This window comes from Astatotilapia calliptera, chromosome 7 (assembly GCF_900246225.1).
Source record: "Astatotilapia calliptera chromosome 7, fAstCal1.2, whole genome shotgun sequence".
In the NCBI taxonomy this organism is placed as follows: Eukaryota; Metazoa; Chordata; class Actinopteri; order Cichliformes; family Cichlidae; genus Astatotilapia; species Astatotilapia calliptera.
The window spans coordinates 35,595,692-35,614,758 of record NC_039308.1 but is presented as its reverse complement, the minus strand read 5'-3'; the positions used below and the strand labels follow the sequence as shown (position 1 = coordinate 35,614,758).

Here is a 19,067-nt window from a genome sequence, read left to right as displayed (position 1 = left end):
ATGAGCGGGCTGAGCCACTCTGTTTAGATATCTCGGTCTGCAGGATAATGAATTTCAGCTGGAATACCACAGTCACTGACACACACACACACTCGTGGAGTTACTGAGTGATTCTGTGGGCCTTATTTGGGTATATTTATTCCTGAAAAAGGCAAACAGTGCAGGCATGTGCATCGTTCTGCAGAGCTCGGGAATGCTTTAACACAGTTTTCCTTCACAGCTCTGAGAGGATGTTTCTTTTCCCTCACATCAGTAACGCTCATTAGATACTACTCCTTTGTGTTAATCAGCACTAGTTTAGATAAACACCTGCAACCGCGCACTAATGTTTATCTCCTCAGAGTCGGTGATTCAAGTCGCCTAGCGCAGATGGTACATGTTCATCAAAACTTTGTATTTTCCCGATGCTGCAGTTGCAGCATGTGGGTGAAGACGCATCATGTTTTTGTTGAGAAGTAACACGTGTTGTAATTCAGAAGAGCTTCAGACACTCCCTGCAAGACATTTTTGGCAGTGGTTTTAAAACTTAAAGAGTCCCAGGTGGGTGGGGTTTATTGTTTCAGAACAGAGCAAGACACTTTTGTCGATCACAGGAAAATATGTGCAAAACAAACAGAGTCATTCTCGTGTGTTTTTTACCCATCGTGGTTAATCTGACCTTTCCAAGTGCAAAGCTTAGCAGCCTCAACAGGACCAAACTGATGAGATATGTTTTCCAAAACAACTCTGCTGAGTTTAGGCTCTAAAAAATGTCTACTGCTGCTCACTTCATGCCTGATATCCAAATGTTATAGTAAATGTTGCTGTGACATCTCTAATGCTTACTTATTACGATCTAAAACAGGAATCAACAGGACAATAAGGCATCTTATCTTATCAATAATGCATCTTTCCCATCTGGGAACTCACTAGTTACACTGCTGGTTTTAGCCTCGGGAGCAAGTGGACCGGTGCCTGTTTCCTGTTCCGTGTATCACCTAAAGTTTAGAAATGCAGCTAATAAAAATCAAAATGGTCTTCAGATGACAAGCAGGGGTTTTAAGATTACATTTAGGCAAACCCAGTTCTCTTCCTGATCACCACATGCACCGTGTACCTATAGGATAACAAAGGGAAACTTTCAGAAGCTTTCAGTACCAGAACGCTCGTCCTCTGTAACTGTGCACTACTTCTAATCAATCAGTGCACTTTGACCAGATGACGCTTGTCCAGAAATATGTTGATGAGCAGCTCAGGATTTGATTGAGTTTATCTTGTGCTGAACAAGATGATGTGACTTTAAGAGGAAACACACACACACACTGATAAACAGGCAGTCGTGTGCTGTGATACTGATGCACACACAGTGACAGGCTGCTAAGGGTCATCACTGTCAGCAATGATAAAGTAGCAGGGTCACACTGATATTTACAGTGTGTGTGTATGTGTGTGTGTGTTAGAGAAGGAGCGTGTGGGAGTGATCAGAGACATTCGAGTCACATTTGGGTTTGCTCTGATTTTGATTTGTGCTGTAATTAAAGTGAAGGTTTACTTCAGTGTGCTATGACATGAAAAATGTATTGTATGCAGCTGGTAAAATGCCAAGTTCTTCCCCTGCTTACTGCTACCCCTGTCAGGCTTTCCAAACACGTATGCAGTTTCCAGTATGCAGCACTCAGACTGAGAGGATTAAAACACTGATGCTTCATTCAGAGACTCAACCAAACTTCACTTACAAAAAGAACCTCAACAACAGCATTTCCTGTTAACACTCATCTAATCTGTTTTTGTGTCATTAGTGCTGATTCCCTTCTAAATATAAGTACTTTATTATTTTAGACTAGTTTAGGATCATTTTAGAATATTTCCGTCTTAAGGAAATAAAAGCAAAACAAATGAAATAGGAATAAAAACTGATTAGAAATGACAAAACTATGAGAACTCTGACGTCTAGAGGAAGGAAACCTATGAAGAATTGAGAGACATACAGGATGTAAGGATCACAAACACCCAAGACCTCCTGCTCTTCCCTGCAGTGACCCTGTCCATAACACACACACACACACACACACACACACACACACACACACACACACACACACACACACACACACACACACACACACGGGAGCGAGTCCTGCCAGAACAATAGACGGCCTGATAGCAGCTGCCAGAGGAAGTGTAGCCCAACATGTTTCATCATTTTGTATGTTCAGCCTAACTCAGCACAGACACCAGTCGAAGTTCAAGGTCTTGGATCTTACAAACCTCTTAAACCTTGGCCCCTTTCAGCTCTCAGACCTTTCATTTGGAGGTCAGTACCAGGAGCAGCCTTGCGTAACGAGCTGCTGCCCCACAAACTCGGGTGCTAGGAACTCACACTTTGCAGCCGCATGTTTGGACTGCATTAGCTGATGTTGTGTGTTTGTTTGTACAGGTCGAGGAGGGCGGCAAGGCGGACAGTTTGGAGCAGCCTCTGCGGGTGGGCGATGAGATTGTCATCATCAACGACATTGAGCTGACCGGGTACCGTCAGGAGGCCGTCGCTCTGATAAAAGGATCGTACAAGACTCTGCATCTCACCGTCCGCAGGTACACACGCCAGTTGTTAAAGCTCAAACCAACAAAACTGAGGCAAACGGACCACAAACGTCTGTTTCTGAGACCGACTCAGAGCTTTCTGCAAGCACGCAGGGTGGATATTTCTCTTTCTAGCAACAGCCTGAAACCTGATAATCCCAGCAGGCGGTGGGTGAGTGTGTTTGGAGTGTAGCTTTACTTGCTGTAAATGTTGGTTTTATTCCAGCACTTGGTTTCAGCTGTGAGTTTTCAGTGCAGTAGTTTATTAAATTAAAGAAAATCTGGAATGAGTGACCAACAGTGTAGTACAAGGTTGGAGTGAGCGCAATCTGTTGCCCACGTCTAGACTTTTACCCTAAATAATTAATTATTATCTATGATAATAACAGTTCAGACAAGCACAGACTGGCTGGGGATTTGACTCAGTTGACTGTGTGTTATTAAAGGCTGTCACCATGTCAGCGATTAATAGAATTCACTTTAATGATATTACTGGATGTCCGGTATAGATGTTTTGGGAGTAACAGCTGAGTCCAGCGTGCCCAGCACACAGTTTGATTTGGGGATAGGATTTTAGCCCAAAGTGCAGCCTGTGTTCTAGGAGCCGTCATTCATGTCGTGCTGATTATTTATTATGTTGTATTATGTTGTATTACACTTACAGTGAGGTTCATAAGTTATTGGCCAAGGACACATTTTGTCATTTTGCTTCCATACACCTCCAGAGTGCAAACTTCAGGAAGCTTAATTACAACATTCTTATACTCAAACCAAAATGAGGATGAAAGACTCACCTAACTACCAAACCAAGGGCCAAACAAAAGGGCAAAATAGCACGTGAGCGCACACCTTAAATAGCTCTCATAGGTGTGGTTATTTTTATGGGCAATGTATAAAAGTTGCCCCATTTTCTCAACATGAGGGTCTGCAAGCTCATTCAAATATCAAGCACAAAAATAAGACATGCTTGTTTTCTTTGACGTTAAATATTGACATATTTAGCAGTAAACTGCATGTTATAATTATGTTGACCGCTAAGGTTTATTCTGTTTATTCTATTTGTTCTTATTTGGGAAACAAATGTCATCATTTCATGTTTTTGACATGCCAAATGAAGATAAATCGATTCAACCACATTTAAATATGGTTGGGGTATTTTGCACCTCCAGAAATATGCAACAGAGTCAGTTGCAAAAGGTTCCCTTCTCTCACAGGCAATCCTGTCACTGGGTTCTCTTTTTAAATACCTGACAGTACTTTTTTTTTATGCCTGAATCCAGTTTGGGCTGGTGCAACACATCTGGCTCCAAATCTGAGCTGAACCTGAGGCTCAGCGTACTCCCGTTGTTGTGATACCTGTATGACCGTAAAGTAGGGAAAATATATAGAAATTTGTTTTTGGATTACTTCTAGAGCTCTAGATTTTTAGATCATAAAGATATGACATAAACATTTAATGAAAAGGAGAAGCAGTGTACTGAGCAGATGTGGGAAAACAGAAGTCTTGTTGAAATTGCAGTTTGTTTTCTTAAGGAGTCTTGTTTCAAATATGTATCAGAGTGACGCATTTGAAGCTATGACAGTACTGGAGTGGTTAAACTAGCCTGTTCCTGGGTCCTGTAGGTGAAGCTTCTACAATCTCCTGAAGGCATCAAACACTTCTTCACATCCGGTTAAAGGTTCATCAGACCAGGATCACATGCTGATTAGACCCATTTATGACCTCTGACATGCCCGGGTGCCAACTTCAGCACTCATTGTGTGATTAGCGCTGATGTTCAGACTTTGTCCAGCGTTTTAAAGCTAAGTCGGTTTTGAGGTTAGGCTGTATTAAAACATAAGACTGCTAAGAAGCAAACAACAATCACCCATTTAATCGTAAAATAAGGAGCAGGAGACCTCAGCAGAGGGCGTGTCGTGCCACCCAGCATCAGTGTTGAGGTTGATGCACTGCCAGGTATGTGTTTGGGTTTGGGGTGTGACTGTGAGCGAGGCCACTGTCGCTACTGCAACTTCTGTTTACTGGAAGACGCGTGAGACGCCAAACACAATGCAGGACTTTAGACTTTAGACACACACACACACACTCTGTGGGACAGGTGTAAAGACACACACACAGGACTGTGGAAGGCGTGGTGACAAGGGAAGGCTGTGTGTGTGTTTTGGTCTGATTTTCTTCCTGTTTGGATCTGAAACTGTAAAAGTTGGACACTGCACAGGTTCAACATTTCATTTCTAGTCCTTATTCGATTCTGTTCTGCTCTACTCTATTGTGATGGGGCTGTACGGAGGCAAACTAGAAGGTTTGAACATTGGACCCTGGTTTGCATGTTGATGTGCAGTCAGCGGTTTTTTTTTTTTTTTAGATGCTTTTTAGTGTCATGGATCAGCCCAGCAATCCATTTGATACCACAGACACAATTTGTCACGTTTTTTTCACGAGCACAGCTCTGAAAGTGCTCTGCTTTGGCTCGAAGCATATTCATGTTTGCAGCTTGTATTTTGTCCACAGAAAGCAAGAAAGTGTAAAACAAGTTTTGACTGTTCTACTTTTACCCAGACTATGATCTGTTCCAAACCAAACCAAAGTCATTCTTACGAATCAATGGACTTCAGTGACTTTAAACAACTATAGGCAACCCTTCCCACACTGGGAATGCTAAATCAGCAGGCCCAAAAAGGTTTTTCTTAACTTTAATGCAACAGGAGCTACCGATGAGACTGGTGATTGACACATGACAGGGTACTAAATACATTAGAGGGTTATCTAGGCAGCCGCAGCAACCAAACAGAGCCAAACTTGGGTCTCTGATATGACCCCTCCACCATCACTCCCTTCAACCTTTATATGTGGACACAAATCAGTACATCTGAGCTCAAACAGAAGAAAAATGTCATCCAGAGATGCAAAAAAGTCATGCCCAGAAACACAAATCAAAAATAGATAAAAGGCTGGGACTGTGCGTTTACGTCAGATGGACCCACCTGAGTCTTGGCTGTTCTGGCTATAGGCCTGAGAAGTGTTAAAGTTCGCTGGTTCTGCAGGTGTCAGGAGTTTTAGTCTAATAATGTAATAAAGTCTGAAGGAGCTGTATCATTTTAGAACTTTTCTGTCTTATGGGAGTCTCTGTTTTGAAGCCTCAACATTATCACCACAAAATGGTGGTTATCATCTAACTACTGGGAAGTTTAGTTAGCAAGCTGGCAAAACAGACACATAGCTGCTAACGGTGTTATATGACACAAAGCTATAATATTTTTCATATAATTGCATTAAAACACAGTCCAGAAATCCAGTCCAGTTACTTGGATTACTGTGATGCCAACCAGTTTTGAAGCCTCAACACCGGCCTTCTGGCTGCTGCCAGGTTTCTGGAACCATTAGTGACCATATTTAGAGACAAGGGATTGAATGATAATCCCATAAAAAATGGTCTAGCACCTTAAACTTTACTGAAAAACCTACTAAAGTGATTTTCATCAGAGCAGGTGAAGCCTACCTTGAGTCAGCCTCAAGTGGACATTAGAGGAACTGCAGATTTTGGACACGTTTTTCGGGGGAGGGGGGGGGGGTTGGTACTTTTCACCTTTACCTTTTGCCATGACTTGTGTAGGTTTCTTTCTTTGTGTTACTTCCCGTAATGTTGATCCAAGGAAAGAAAAGTTTGAATGTGTATTCTTTCTCAGCCTAACACTAGGATTAGGGTTTGTCTTGTTTTGGGAGAAGCATTCATCACCTCCTCCTGCAGCTCCTCCATCGTCTCCAGCTGCAAAGCAACAGCCTCTCGGTGGGGTAATAAAGATTTATTGAGCTGAACTGATGGTTATTACCGCAGAAGACCAAAGTCTCTGTTTGTGTGTATGCGTGTCCTTTATCCGGAAGGCATTATAAAACTATGTGTGTGACTTTAGCGGGTATTAGCTGCTTTTATTGTTGGTATTGTGTGTGTGTGTCTTCCATCCTTGGTGTCAGTCAGACAAAAGGCGCATGATGTCGACACCAAACGCACCTGTCAGACCACGCCTTCTTTGTCTCTCCTTACGACTTTCTCTCCTCCATACCTGACTGTGCTCGATCTGATTGGTGCCTTCAGGTGAGCCCTGATTGGCTTGGAGACACAAAAGCAAAGAGAGACACACACGCAAACACACACTCAGAAGCACAGACATTCAGAGGGAATCATGCCATTAGTGTACTCACAACAAGCTGAAAACAAAGCAGAAGAATTTCAGAGGAGCTGCCCGTCAGAGCTGTAAGTGTATGTAAGTGTGTTTTCTATAAGTAGTGAGAACAAATGAAGCAGACTTTAAGTTAAATTTGTATTTAAGTAAAGATGGCTGATGTCATTTCAAACTTTAGAGTTTCAATGTGACTATTGTGATATAAAGCCAGCATATGAGGGTTTAATTTAAATCCATGTAGTTTAACTCCTTAGTTATAGTGTCATGTTCTCCAAGCTTTGGGGAACATGATTAGACAACACTTAATTGTTTTTCAGTCTGACAGGCTTCAGTAGGTAACGCCCATTCCAGATTATTGTACTTGGAAACTTGAAAAGCCTTTAAATGCCTGGAGGGTGTTTGTTTTCAGTGGAATGTTTTTTGGCTCTGGGAGATTTCTCAGATTAAAGGTACTTTCTTGTACATTGTTGTGTTTAAAAATAGTTTAAAACCTGCTGATACTAACTAAAGCAATCGAAAGCTACCTATGCAAAATATGTTTGTTGTATCGAAGAGATAACCCCTGAAGTCAAAGCAGGGCTGTACTGCACATTAGTGCAATACCAATTTGAACCACAAGATGGTGCAGCGAGTCAAATGGGTGGGGCTAAAAAGAGATAATGAATGTTAAACAGCAGCAAACATCCATAGACATCTTGCTAGTAAAATGTTGCCCCTAGTGGTGAAAGTTGTAGTTAAATTATTAGAGAGTACCTGGAATCCAGATGTGGGTAATACGGGCAAGTAAAGAATCGTGAGTAGAGATCTTTGAGAAAAATCTTTTTGTCATGATGTGAAGTGTCTGTTCGGTTATTTCCTGTTTTATTTTCTATTCATTGGTTCTTCACTTGGTAGTTTTCTTGGGACAGCCTCACCTGTGTTGTATTTGTCAGTTCCTGTTTTATGTTCTTTTTTTGTTCACACGTAGGCCTTCGTGAGGCCTAGAGACTCGTTGGCAACCACTGATCAATAGGGAAAACTATTTAGCAACAGTTAGCAAGTGGTTGCCAGAGGTAATTGCTATGAAATCAGTTGCTGAGGCCTCATTTATGCAGGCTTTGAGACCAGTTGGTGACCTCTGGAAGAATTTCCTGACTGCTTGGTGACAATTGCTTTGGTTGCTAGCAAGTTGCCATGGTTGACACTAGTAGCACTTGGGACTTGTCTCCAAATATTCTTTTTGCTTTATTGTTTTGTTTTGTTTTTTGTCTTGGTTCATGCAGATAGTGACATTCGATTATGTGAACATTACCAACAACCAACTGGAGTGTTTGTCTCTCTGGTCTCTCAGTCAGTGCGATGTATTCTCTGTTTCTTCCTGAGCTGTGTGAACTGTTGCATACATGCAACAGTTTATTCAACAGCTTTTCTTCTTGTAAATTTCCACAAACAGTAGATGAGAGATAATGTTAGAAGGAATCTAGTGGTAGTTTTGCAGAAGATCCACAGTCTTTCCAAAAGCTTAACTTCTATGTCTAAAAACTTACGGATTATTGTTAAGGTCATTGGTTGCTGACTCAGAACTCTGGATTCTCTTAAATTACGCATATAGAAGTATAACCTGCAGGGATATAAGTCAAAGTCATCGATTTTTAAGCATTTTTCTGTCACATTTTACTGGTGATTACAGATTTGGGGGAGTTGACTCTCTCCTTATTCATCAAAATATTCATTTTGGTGTCAGAATCACTGTCTAGAGTGGCAGGAATTGCTTCTAAATGGGATCACTTGCATATATGCTGATGTTATTAACTGAATCTTTGACCATGCCTAATATGAACAGCCATCAATGCAACAGTATAGATATACATGAAAGAAAAAAGGGCTAATCTTAACAGGTTTGTTTGAATATACCAGTGAAATGGTGCATTGTGGTGACTGGGCTGTTTTTGTTAAGATTTGTTTTCTACAGTTTCGTTTACACGTGAGGGTCCTCCTCTATGTTGGGCCCCTGGATGCAAACTGATGTAGATCAGACTGAATGCGAGCTGGGTCCAGGCCGTACGAAACTGCCACATGTAGCGCTTCTCAGAGGGAGGTACTTCAAGTATTTCTCAGCAAACAACAGATGGGTCTAGTGACATCACAGAGTCTTGTCATCACCACTGGGTTGCTGGGAAACGAACTGCACCAATGTGCTGAGCGGGTGAATATGTTGGTGTTTGTCGAGACATAGTGCCAGCGTGTACCTCTAGTAGACTCTATTTAAAAAATGGACGTTTGGCTGAATACGTGACAATTTGTCTGTTAATTAAGTTGATTTTCTTAACGTCCCCCTAATTCCAGTCTTTATGCTGAGCTCGCTTGACTCCTATTGTGTATTTGACACATAGACACTGTAAAAATTCTTAGCCTTGTGTCATTTTTGTCATTTTCCTTTATAGTTTTGTGTAGAAAAGGAGCTAGTTTAGCTTCCCAGGAAGTTTAATGTCTCCACACATTAAACCCAGAGGAGCTTGTTCTGCTCTTGGATTGAGTTTGGATTGGACAAGCAACTTTGGGTTGTGGGTTGTGAAGGTTGTGACACTGGCCACTCAAAGGTTTTTTCTTAATGAACTTCCTTATTGTGCGTGTGCGTGCGTGTGCATCCACAGTGGAGCATGTGTGTAGCGAGTGTGTAGATCTTTTTTGTTCTTCTTTTAATTGATACCTGACACTTGCTTTCCTCATGAGTAAGGTAATATTATCGGGGCTTACCCCTGCTGTGTGTGTTTATGTGTGTGTGTTACCTGTATTACCTTTACTACTACTCCCCTTACGTCTTGCAGCTGCTGTACCTGCGTTTTGTCTTCTAATCTCCAGTAAGCAGCGGCGTGCACTTAAGCAGTGTTACATTACACATGAGGAAAAGCTTTTATTTCCCCTTAGGCAAAAAACCAAAAAAAACACAGAGTGCATATAGGAGGCGCTTGCTGGGTGAAGTGCATCGATCATGTTCAGGGCTTTTTCAGAAAGGGGGAAAAAAACTCTAGTCACTGTTTAGTTGCATTCCTGCTGGATGCTACAATGTCAAGGCCACTGCAGGTGTGTCTTTTTCTATGGCTGCTTTTCCTAAAATAATCTTTACTCTGTGGAAAATTCAGGAAAATGCCAAATCTGTGCTTCTCCAACAGGATTAATAATCTACAGCCTAGTAGCAGCTCTGTGATGATTTTTTTTTCTTGGCATAAAGTTGAGCATATTTTCCATCATTGTCTGCCAGAAAACATCAGAGAAACACAGACTTAATAGATTCGAGTACTTTTAAAGGAACTGATTACATAGCTGATATTTTAAATTACAGTTAAAGCTAAATATAACAAACTGCAATGTCCTTAAAGTCTCTTTTATAAGATAACTAACATAGATAGATAGATAGATAGATAGATAGATAGATAGATAGATAGATAGATAGATATGAATGAAGTTGTTCTCTGCATTGGCCAGAGGAAGAATCATGATCACTCATGATTTTTCCTTTTGCTGCAGTGTTAATGATGAAGCCGTCCTTAGCATTAACATGCATGGTTACTCTTGTTAGACAGTTGGGTACTCTTGGACAACGACCCAGCAGTGCTGTGTCTGTCCTGAGCCGCCTTTACTGTCCGTCCTGTTGCTTTAATGTCTGCAACGTCTTTGTGACTCCAGGTACTTTGTGGTCGTCTCCTTTGTTATTTCTCCTTGTGGGTTCCAGGTCAGAGCCTGTATTGTAATGTTGGTTGTTGGCTTTCTCATGGTATAACTGAGCTGCCCCCATCTCCTTCTCAAGATCTGCTGCCACAACTTAATGCTGCTTATTATTAAGGCCAGATTTGTAAGGCCAGACCTTACAAATACTGCCTGGGCCTTGCTGATTCGGCATCTGTCCCACCTGCTTGTCTCACGCTGCCAGTCTACATGAAGGGCTTTAGTTTAGTGTATTTTAACCCAACCACAGTTTTTTGGTTCATAGCCTTAGACCGTCAGGCCTGTCTTTCTGAGGTTTAGACTTCACGGCTGATTTACCTCTGCGGTAAGTCTTTGTAGAGCCTGCGATGTGACCCTTGTAAGTGGTCAACACTGTTGCCAGCATTCATGCTAGTTGATGGTGTTAATTACCTTGTGGTTGTGTCGTAGTGTTTTGTACACATTGGCAGCCACGACAGAAACAATAAAAACCTGGAACTTTTCCCCCCGCTGGGTCCCCGCTTTTTGTTGTGGCCTTTTGCTTTATTCTTTTCTTCTTTTGTCTATTAAGCTTTTCCACTTTTTGTACATGTCTTCACATCCAATAGTTTCTGCAGTTTCCTGTGGACTCAAATTGTGGTCATAAATATTCTGTACTCGTAAATCAAATGCGTAGTTGTGAACTGAGTTTTGTAACCTTGTAAACCAGAAATCTGAAAATTTTATGTTTGTGCATCTATCGATGAAAGTTTGTGTGTTTGTAAAAAATATTTACACAAGTTACAATTTATTTATTTTTTGTTAAGTTCTGGTTACAGATACAAAGCGAAAAACTCTTTGTAAAACTATGCGCTCAAGTTCCCTCGCTTGTGTGTGAGTTTCAACTTGCAAGAACGAATTTGACCAGATTTTTCTTCCTTTCAGCTGATTGGTCGATCTAATGTCAATCACAAATGTAACAGTCCAATCTGAGAACAGATGCGTTTGGCTGTCGGAGGGGCGTTTTACTGAGCTTCAGGACCTGGAAGGGTAAATGCCCTTTCACGTGCCAGCGTTTTCCTTCATCACCACACAGGAAAACAGTCTGTGCGTGTCTGAGTTCGGTGATTTTCTTTGTCACAGGCTTACGTGCTTATACAGGGACCTCCAGAGCCTTTTCAACAGATCTGTGGACATCAGGGGGACAGCAGTGTTGTGGAAATGAAACACTCTTCACTAGTCGGGATAGTTATAAAGCTTTCTTCGTTCTGAATGAGTGATACGTGATATGTTTTTATTGAACATTTGAACAAAATTCAACACAAACTCTTGTAGAGGATATAAAGCCAGAGATGTACATCTTTTGAAACGACAAGAAGCAGGCGCATCTAGTATACACAGAGGTGCCGCAAAATAATGACAGAGCTCTGCGGCCAGCGCAACTAATTTTGCATCCTTCGCTCTGAGTTAGCGGTGAGCGCAGCGCATGCCGCGTCCGTTGTGAAAGGGCCTTTATGCTGCACAGCAGAATCCATTCGGGGGGATAACATGGTGCTCGATTCTCAGTCCTGATACTATCAGAGCTGATTCAGTGTTATCAGTGACAGCACCGGTGTGGATGAGTGTGTATTTTCTGTATGCGTTTGTTCTGGCAGTGTCTTCCTTGGTGCATACGCTGCAGTTGGTCGGTGCTTTGTTGAGCAGGTTTGGCCACAGTCTCTTCCTGTTGTTCTCTGTAATATTTGCATGTGCTTTGTTTCGTGCTGATTGAGTCTCTTAGACTGAATTCAAAACCGATGGAGAAAAACAAAATCCTGCTCTTCTGGGAGGGACATAAACCAGAACACGAGATAATAAAATCTGCAACAGCCTTTTGCTTGTTGTGTTTTTAATAGAGATGGCACAATACCACTTTTTTATGTCCGATACCGATACCGATATCATAAATTTGGATATCTGCCGATACCGATATGAATCCGATATAGTGTATTTTTTAATCAATAAAACAGTTTTTTTAATATCTTGCTGCTTTTTGTATAAGTTTATACTCAAGTAAAAAACAACAACACTAAACCTATTCTGTTATACCTACATGCAAAAAATACACTGCACCCAAAATATTTCATAGTTCAGCAATACTGATCAATCTAATAAACTTAAACCTACTTCATCCTTCCTATTCTGGTATTTTAAAGAGAACTTAGCAGAAATATTAAGCAACCTAACTAATAGGGTTCTAAAGCTCCCAGCAAAAAAATAATAATTAGGGAACCACCCACCCTCCTCCTCATGATGCTTAATTGACGTAATCAACTATAATTTGATGCAGTGTGGGGGAAAAAATACACAGAAATCAATTATTTTTCAAGAATAATTAAATGGATTCAACATCGTTCTTCAGCAAAATTGCAGATTGAAATGGTATCTTTCCAAAGGAAAAAGTACTATAGCTTACTAGGGTATATTGGACTTAATAGTTACTATATACAGTAATAGACTTCTATACATTTTACATCAGATTAAAACTTTGGGTGTAAGATTCAGATAATTGTTTATTAAAAGCTAGACATTTAAAATGACAATAAGAAAGAAAAGTATGTCTTTGTGCCCCCTTTTCCCTGTTCATGCCCTATCGGCCCCCCTGGCTAAACTTTGCTAGATCCGCCCCTGCACAGTTACCAGCCGTCAGCTACCTAGAAAAGGATCCTGGTGTAGAAAGTAATAATAAATAAATTCTAACAACAGCTTATCAAGGTTATCGTGCTGCTGTCGTTCAGCCGCTGGTTTCTTCTTTCTGGCGCGAAGTGGGCGATAAACAAACAAGAGAGACAGACTCGCGACAGAAAAGCCGATTAGCTGATCATTGATCAGTTTCATGATTGAAGTAACAGCAGGAGAGGGAGGGAGAGAGAAGAGGCAGTCGCTCCATATATCGGTTGTTAAGCTTAACGCTGGAATGCTTTACAAACATTCAGAGATGAACTTACACACTTGCTTTACTTCTCTCTGGGATAACTTCCTCGGAGATGAAATGCCGGGTTGCTAGCGAGGCTACAAATACACACAGCCGCTCTATCACGTGACCCGTACTGCTGCGATCTGCTATGGTTATGAGCAGAGTTACGCCATGTCGCAAGTTTTGTGAGGTGCTTTTTTGATATTTAATGGATTGGATTACATTTTTTTTTTCTCCGATATCCGATCCAGTAATTTACGTCCAGTAATTTACGTCAGTACCTCTAGTTTTTAATAGCGTTTATTTGTCCTGCATGTCTTTATTGTCACTTCACACGGAGGGATGAAAGGGCTGGTTTTATGAGAGCAGAGAAAGTGTATGTAGGGAGGAGATCGGGGTGGAGTGATGGTTCCTAACTTACTTTTTTTTTTCTTACATTGACAACAGAGCTCCCCTGAATTTAACAAACACTGATGATTGTCTAAATCAAAACTTTTGTTTGATTTTAAATAATTTTGTCCGTAGTAGTTCTAGCATATATGATATTATTTTTCACTGAAATGATAGCAGCAGAGGCGTGTTTAAAGGGGGGTTTAGGGTGTTCCTGCATCCAGGTTTTTATAACGTGAAATATTGTAATAATATTCTACATTTTTAACACATTTGTAAATTTAAGTTAAAAAAAATCTGCCTCATATGCCTCCCATTGGTTTCGTCCATTGCCTGCCTCCCCGCAACTCCTCAACACCTCATTTAAAAAGCTGCACCCATGCTCCCGCTCATAGATCATACCATTCTTTCTGTGGTACAATGATTAATGTTTATTTCACACTTTTAAGGTTTGAGGTTCAGACCTGCTGGAGTTTGCATGTCCTCCCTTTTCTTTTCCTGCATGTGTTTTTCCGACTTCCTCCCACAGTCCAGACACATCAGTTAGCTCTTGATTCTATAATGTCCAGCTCAAAAGGTTAAACTGTATAAAATAATAGATAAATGAGACAGGGGTTAAAATCTGAGAGCAATAGATAAATTCCAGTCCATTTTCATTATTCCAATTCATTTTGAGCAAATTTTGAGTACATTTTCAGAACACTGCCCAGTTAAAACCGGGATGCCTATCCAGTCTTTAAGTCTGATGTCATTAGCTGTTTCCAGGTCCAAACACCGCTTCAGGTCCCAAAGTCAAATGAACACTGCAGCATCAGTGAGAGTTACAAACTGTCTAAATTCTTTCATCTTTAATAAAATGATCAGTGTGGCTGCTCTACCAGGTGTAACAATTAAGTTTAACATCCAGGCATGAAAACAGAATGTATTAAATTTAGCAGAGTTAGAAGTTAGCTCACTAGTTTTCGCCTAAACATGATATAGCATGACTGAGAGATTTCTGAAAGATTCAAACGTACAGCTCTGCTATCACTTCCAACATAAATTAAGACAGAAAACTAAACAGAAATGACGTTTGTAGGGTTACTGAAGTTGGGCTAGCTGATATATAATGATGTGCTACGCAATCGCTAGCTACACAGCTATGTTAGCATAACATAAACAGTGAAGCTGGAGGATGAACGCTAACTTTTTTCCACTCGATAAAAGTTAGCGTGAAGGTTCCTGATGGTTAGGGACAAATGTAATCGCATGGCAGGATGCTGTAAAAGGACCAAACTTCAGTCAGGAGAACAACTGAGATAATCCATCCACAATGTGAGGTTAGTCATTAATTTACTGCTGCATGGGCTGGGCTGTAGTTACATCGTAAGGTTTTAAAAACTGAGCTGATCACTGCCTTTTTTAGGGACTTGTTCAAATTAAATAGAACAAAATACAAAGCATTAAACATGTTAAAAATACAACACCCTTAATAAAGGCAGAGTAGTTTGGACCCGGAAGCAGAGTTCATATGTCATCGCTTAAAGACCGGATTATTGCAATCATGTTTATTTCTGCTGTGAAGCTGGACATTTAAACGTGGGAGTCTATGGGATTGGCTCATATTTAGAGGCAGCCTCAAGTGGCTATTAGAGGAACTGCAGTCCTTTAATATAATGTGTACATTCACCCAGAAAATTGGCACATTAACCAGTAGCCCCACTGCTGAGTCATCATCCAGCTCAGTCACTCTCAGTGTAAGACCAAAGCTCTGATATTAAAGATTAAAACATGTAAATATTCAGATTTAGGTTTTTAGGTGCTCTGACCTCTGGGTAAATGATGATAAACTGTTTTTCTTTCAGGTTTCTTGATCACTGCAGTTACAAAGTAAATAAAATCAGATGGACTGAATTTGAAACTTGATGACAAAAGGAGGCCAAGAGGAATTTGAAAACATTCGATCATAGTTGCGTAGCTGTCTGTAGGTGTCCCCTCCGCCTCTTTTCTCCCAGTCCCTCTCTCTCTTTGTCTTCATCCATTCATCTCTGCTGACTCTCTGTCTTTGTGCTCTTTTGTTGTCAGTTGACGTAATCGAGCTGAATGAATGTTTGAGTTTCTCTGCTCAAAAAAAGACGAGGAGGAAGTCATTACAGGGATGAACCGCCTCAATAGAGTTTCCCAGGCAACCCGTGCGTGTGTGTGTGTGTGTGTGTGTGTGTGTGTGTGTGTGTGTGTGTGTGTGTGTGTGTGTGTGTGTGCACAGTGACTTTGTGGGGACCCATATGGACACTTTTAACAACACAAAAAAATCACTCTGAGTTCACACAAAACCCAGTTTGGTTCCGTTACAATATTTTTTTAAAAGGTCTCCAAAGACATTTGTTAACTCTTTGAAGGAAATCCCAACTATTTTGAGTTACAGCCCTTATTATGATGTAAATGCACAATATTTTCACTTTTTTATAAAATCTGAATCTTTTCACACATATTTTGATCTAGAAAGAGTGTAATTAGCTCAATAGCGTAAATTCCAGGGCTATTATTATTATTTCTATTGGCCTGGAGTTTGCAAAGAATAAATAAGATAGCACAATGAGCCTTGTTTTGTTAAACAGGAAACAAGTAACATGATTCTATTTGATTTAAAGTACTGATGTTCATTTTAACTTAGCTATAAATGTCAAAACATTAAAATGTCAAATTAAAATTTACCCAGCAAGTAAAATTTCTGTTTCAAATGCATAAAAACCCCTCCACTGAGTATTTTTACTCAATAAATCAGTAACTTTAGTTCATGTAATGGAGTGAATGTAACCTCTCACATCTCACCCTTCTCTACACGTGCATGCAACCATATCATGTGACAAAATTCCACACACAGGTCACATGACACTAAACTGTCTCCATGGCAGCTTGGTAAAACATTTCTGCTAAGGAAGGTTTCAAAATAAAAGCTTCAGAAACAGATAAGTTGGACATAAGGCAAGTTTAACTTAGTGATGATTTACTTACTTAACATTTTCTTGTGTATCTCTGTGTGCTTTAACACCACTGTTTGTAACCCAGAAACAGCAGAGATCCTTACCTGATCTTCACCTGCTGGATGAGTCATTTTTACCTCTAATGATTGAAGTGTGACATAAAACCAGTTTGTGGACTGATTGTTTCCTCTCCTGTGAATGATTTCAAAATATATTTCCTCCACTTCAGTCATATTCAGACAGATTTGGTACTTTTTTGAGAAATGTTATCAGACCATCTCCAATTTCAAATAAAACTACTGTTTATGGTGTTTTTTATTGATTTTTTCATCTTTATTTGTGACTCACACTGCTATTGAACTTGATGAACTCAGGTGAGGTCAGGGCCAAAACGGTGTGTGTGTGTGTGTGTGTGTGTGTGTGTGTGTGTGTGTGTGTGTGTGTGTGTGTGTGTGTGTGTGTGTGTGTGTGTGTGTGTGTGTGTGTGTGATGAGATGGAAAGTGGAATGTGACAACGCAGTCCCTCCTGTTCTGGTGATTTCTGGGTGTTTGTGGCTGCCTTGCATTCCTCTGACCAGCCCAACAGGTTTTATTTTAATGGGCCTTTATCTATGCACCTGTGTGTGTGTGTGTGTGTGTGTGTGTGTGTGTGTGTGTGTGTGTGTGTGTGTGTGTGTGTGTGTGTGTGTGTGTGTGTGTGTGTGTTTCTGATAATGCAGTGGTGGAATGTCCGCAGTTCATAGTGTAACCCTGGGTGTGTTGTGTTTTGTGCTCTCTCTCTGTTTTTAAAGGGGTTGTAGATATAAATGGCTCTGCTGGGTGGAGGAACGATGGAGAACTGCCTTTGATTTGATTTTCAATCAGAATACACTGCTCAGAATAAGGTTTTTTCACTAGCTTTCCATTTAGCAAGGGTGGTGTCACTACTGGTAGCGTGACCCTGGACCCCTACAGAGGTTACACAGGTAGTCCAACTCCCACAGGATGGTACCTCAACGTGTGCTATTGCTAGAAGGTTTGCCATGTCTCCCAGCACAGTTTTAATCAAATCATTTGCCCCCATCTCAACTTTGAATTGAATTGAATCTTAATTTTGAACATGTTAAAAAATACAACCACATAGAAATAAAAGAGACAAACAAATGAAGCAAAACAAATGGAAAACAAAGCAACCACAAATACAGTGGGGCAAAAAAGTATTTAGTCAGCCACCGATTGTGCAAGTTCCCCCACTTAAAATGATGACAGAGGTCAGTAATTTGCACCAGAGGTACACTTCAACTGTGAGAGACAGAATGTGAAAAAAAAATCCATGAATCCACATGGTAGGATTTGTAAAGAATTTATTCGTAAATCAGGGTGGAAAATAAGTATTTGGTCACCTCAAACAAGGAAAATCTCTGGCTCTCACAGACCTGTAACGTCTTCTGTAAGAAGCTTTTCTGTCCCCCACTCATTACCTGTATGAATGGCACCTGTTTGAACTCATCATCTGTATAAAAGACACCTGTCCACAGCCTCAAACAGTCAGACTCCAAACTCCGCCATGGCCAAGACCGAAGAGCTTTCGAAGGACACCAGGAAAAGTATTGTAGACCTGCACCAGACTGGGAAGAGTGAATCTACAATAGGCAAGCAGCTTGGTGTGAAAAAATCAACTGTGGGAGCAATCATCAGAAAATGGAAGACATACAAGACCACTGATAATCTCCCTCGATCTGGGGCTCCACACAAGATCTCATCCCGTGGGGTCAAAATGATCATGAGAACGGTGAGCAAAGATCCCAGAACCACACGGGGGGACCTGGTGAATGACCTGCAGAGAGCTGGGACCAAAGTAACAAAGGTCACCATCAGTAACACACTACAACGGCAGGGAATCAAATCCCGCAGTGCCAGACGTGTTCCGCTGCTGAAGCCAGTGCATGTCCAGGCCCGTCTGAAGTTTGCCAGAGAGCACATGGATGATACAGCAGAGGATTGGGAGAATGTCATGTGGTCAGATGAAACCAAAGTAGAACTTTTTGGTATAAACTCAACTCGTTGTGTTTGGAGGAAGAAGAATACTGAGTTGCATCCCAAGAACACCATACCTACTGTGGAGCATGGGGGTGGAAACATCATGCTATGGGGCTGTTTTTCTGCCAAGGGGACAGGACGACTGATCCGTGTTAAGGACAGAATGAATGGGGCCATGTATCGTGAGATTTTGAGCCAAAACCTCCTTCCATCAGTGAACTTTGAAGATGAAACGAGGCTGGGTCTTCCAACATGACAATGATCCAAAACACACCGCCCGGGCAACAAAGGAGTGGCTCCGTAAGAAGCATTTGAAAGTCCTGGAGTGGCCTAGC

At 41.0% G+C, this 19,067-nt stretch overlaps 1 protein-coding gene across 3 annotated transcripts in view; it reads left to right on the top strand.

The window, feature by feature from the left end:
- Positions 1-19,067, top strand: part of shroom3 (shroom family member 3) — an 80,741-nt gene that overhangs the window by 4,588 nt on the left and 57,086 nt on the right. For 2 of the 3 annotated variants that reach the window (XM_026174514.1, XM_026174513.1), the window contains exon 2: positions 2,417-2,571. In XM_026174514.1, coding sequence (XP_026030299.1) covers positions 2,417-2,571 — 155 coding nt within the window. Of the gene's footprint in view, positions 1-2,416; positions 2,572-6,422; positions 6,813-19,067 lie in introns of those variants that run through there. The other variant, XM_026174515.1, reaches the window with a different exon arrangement.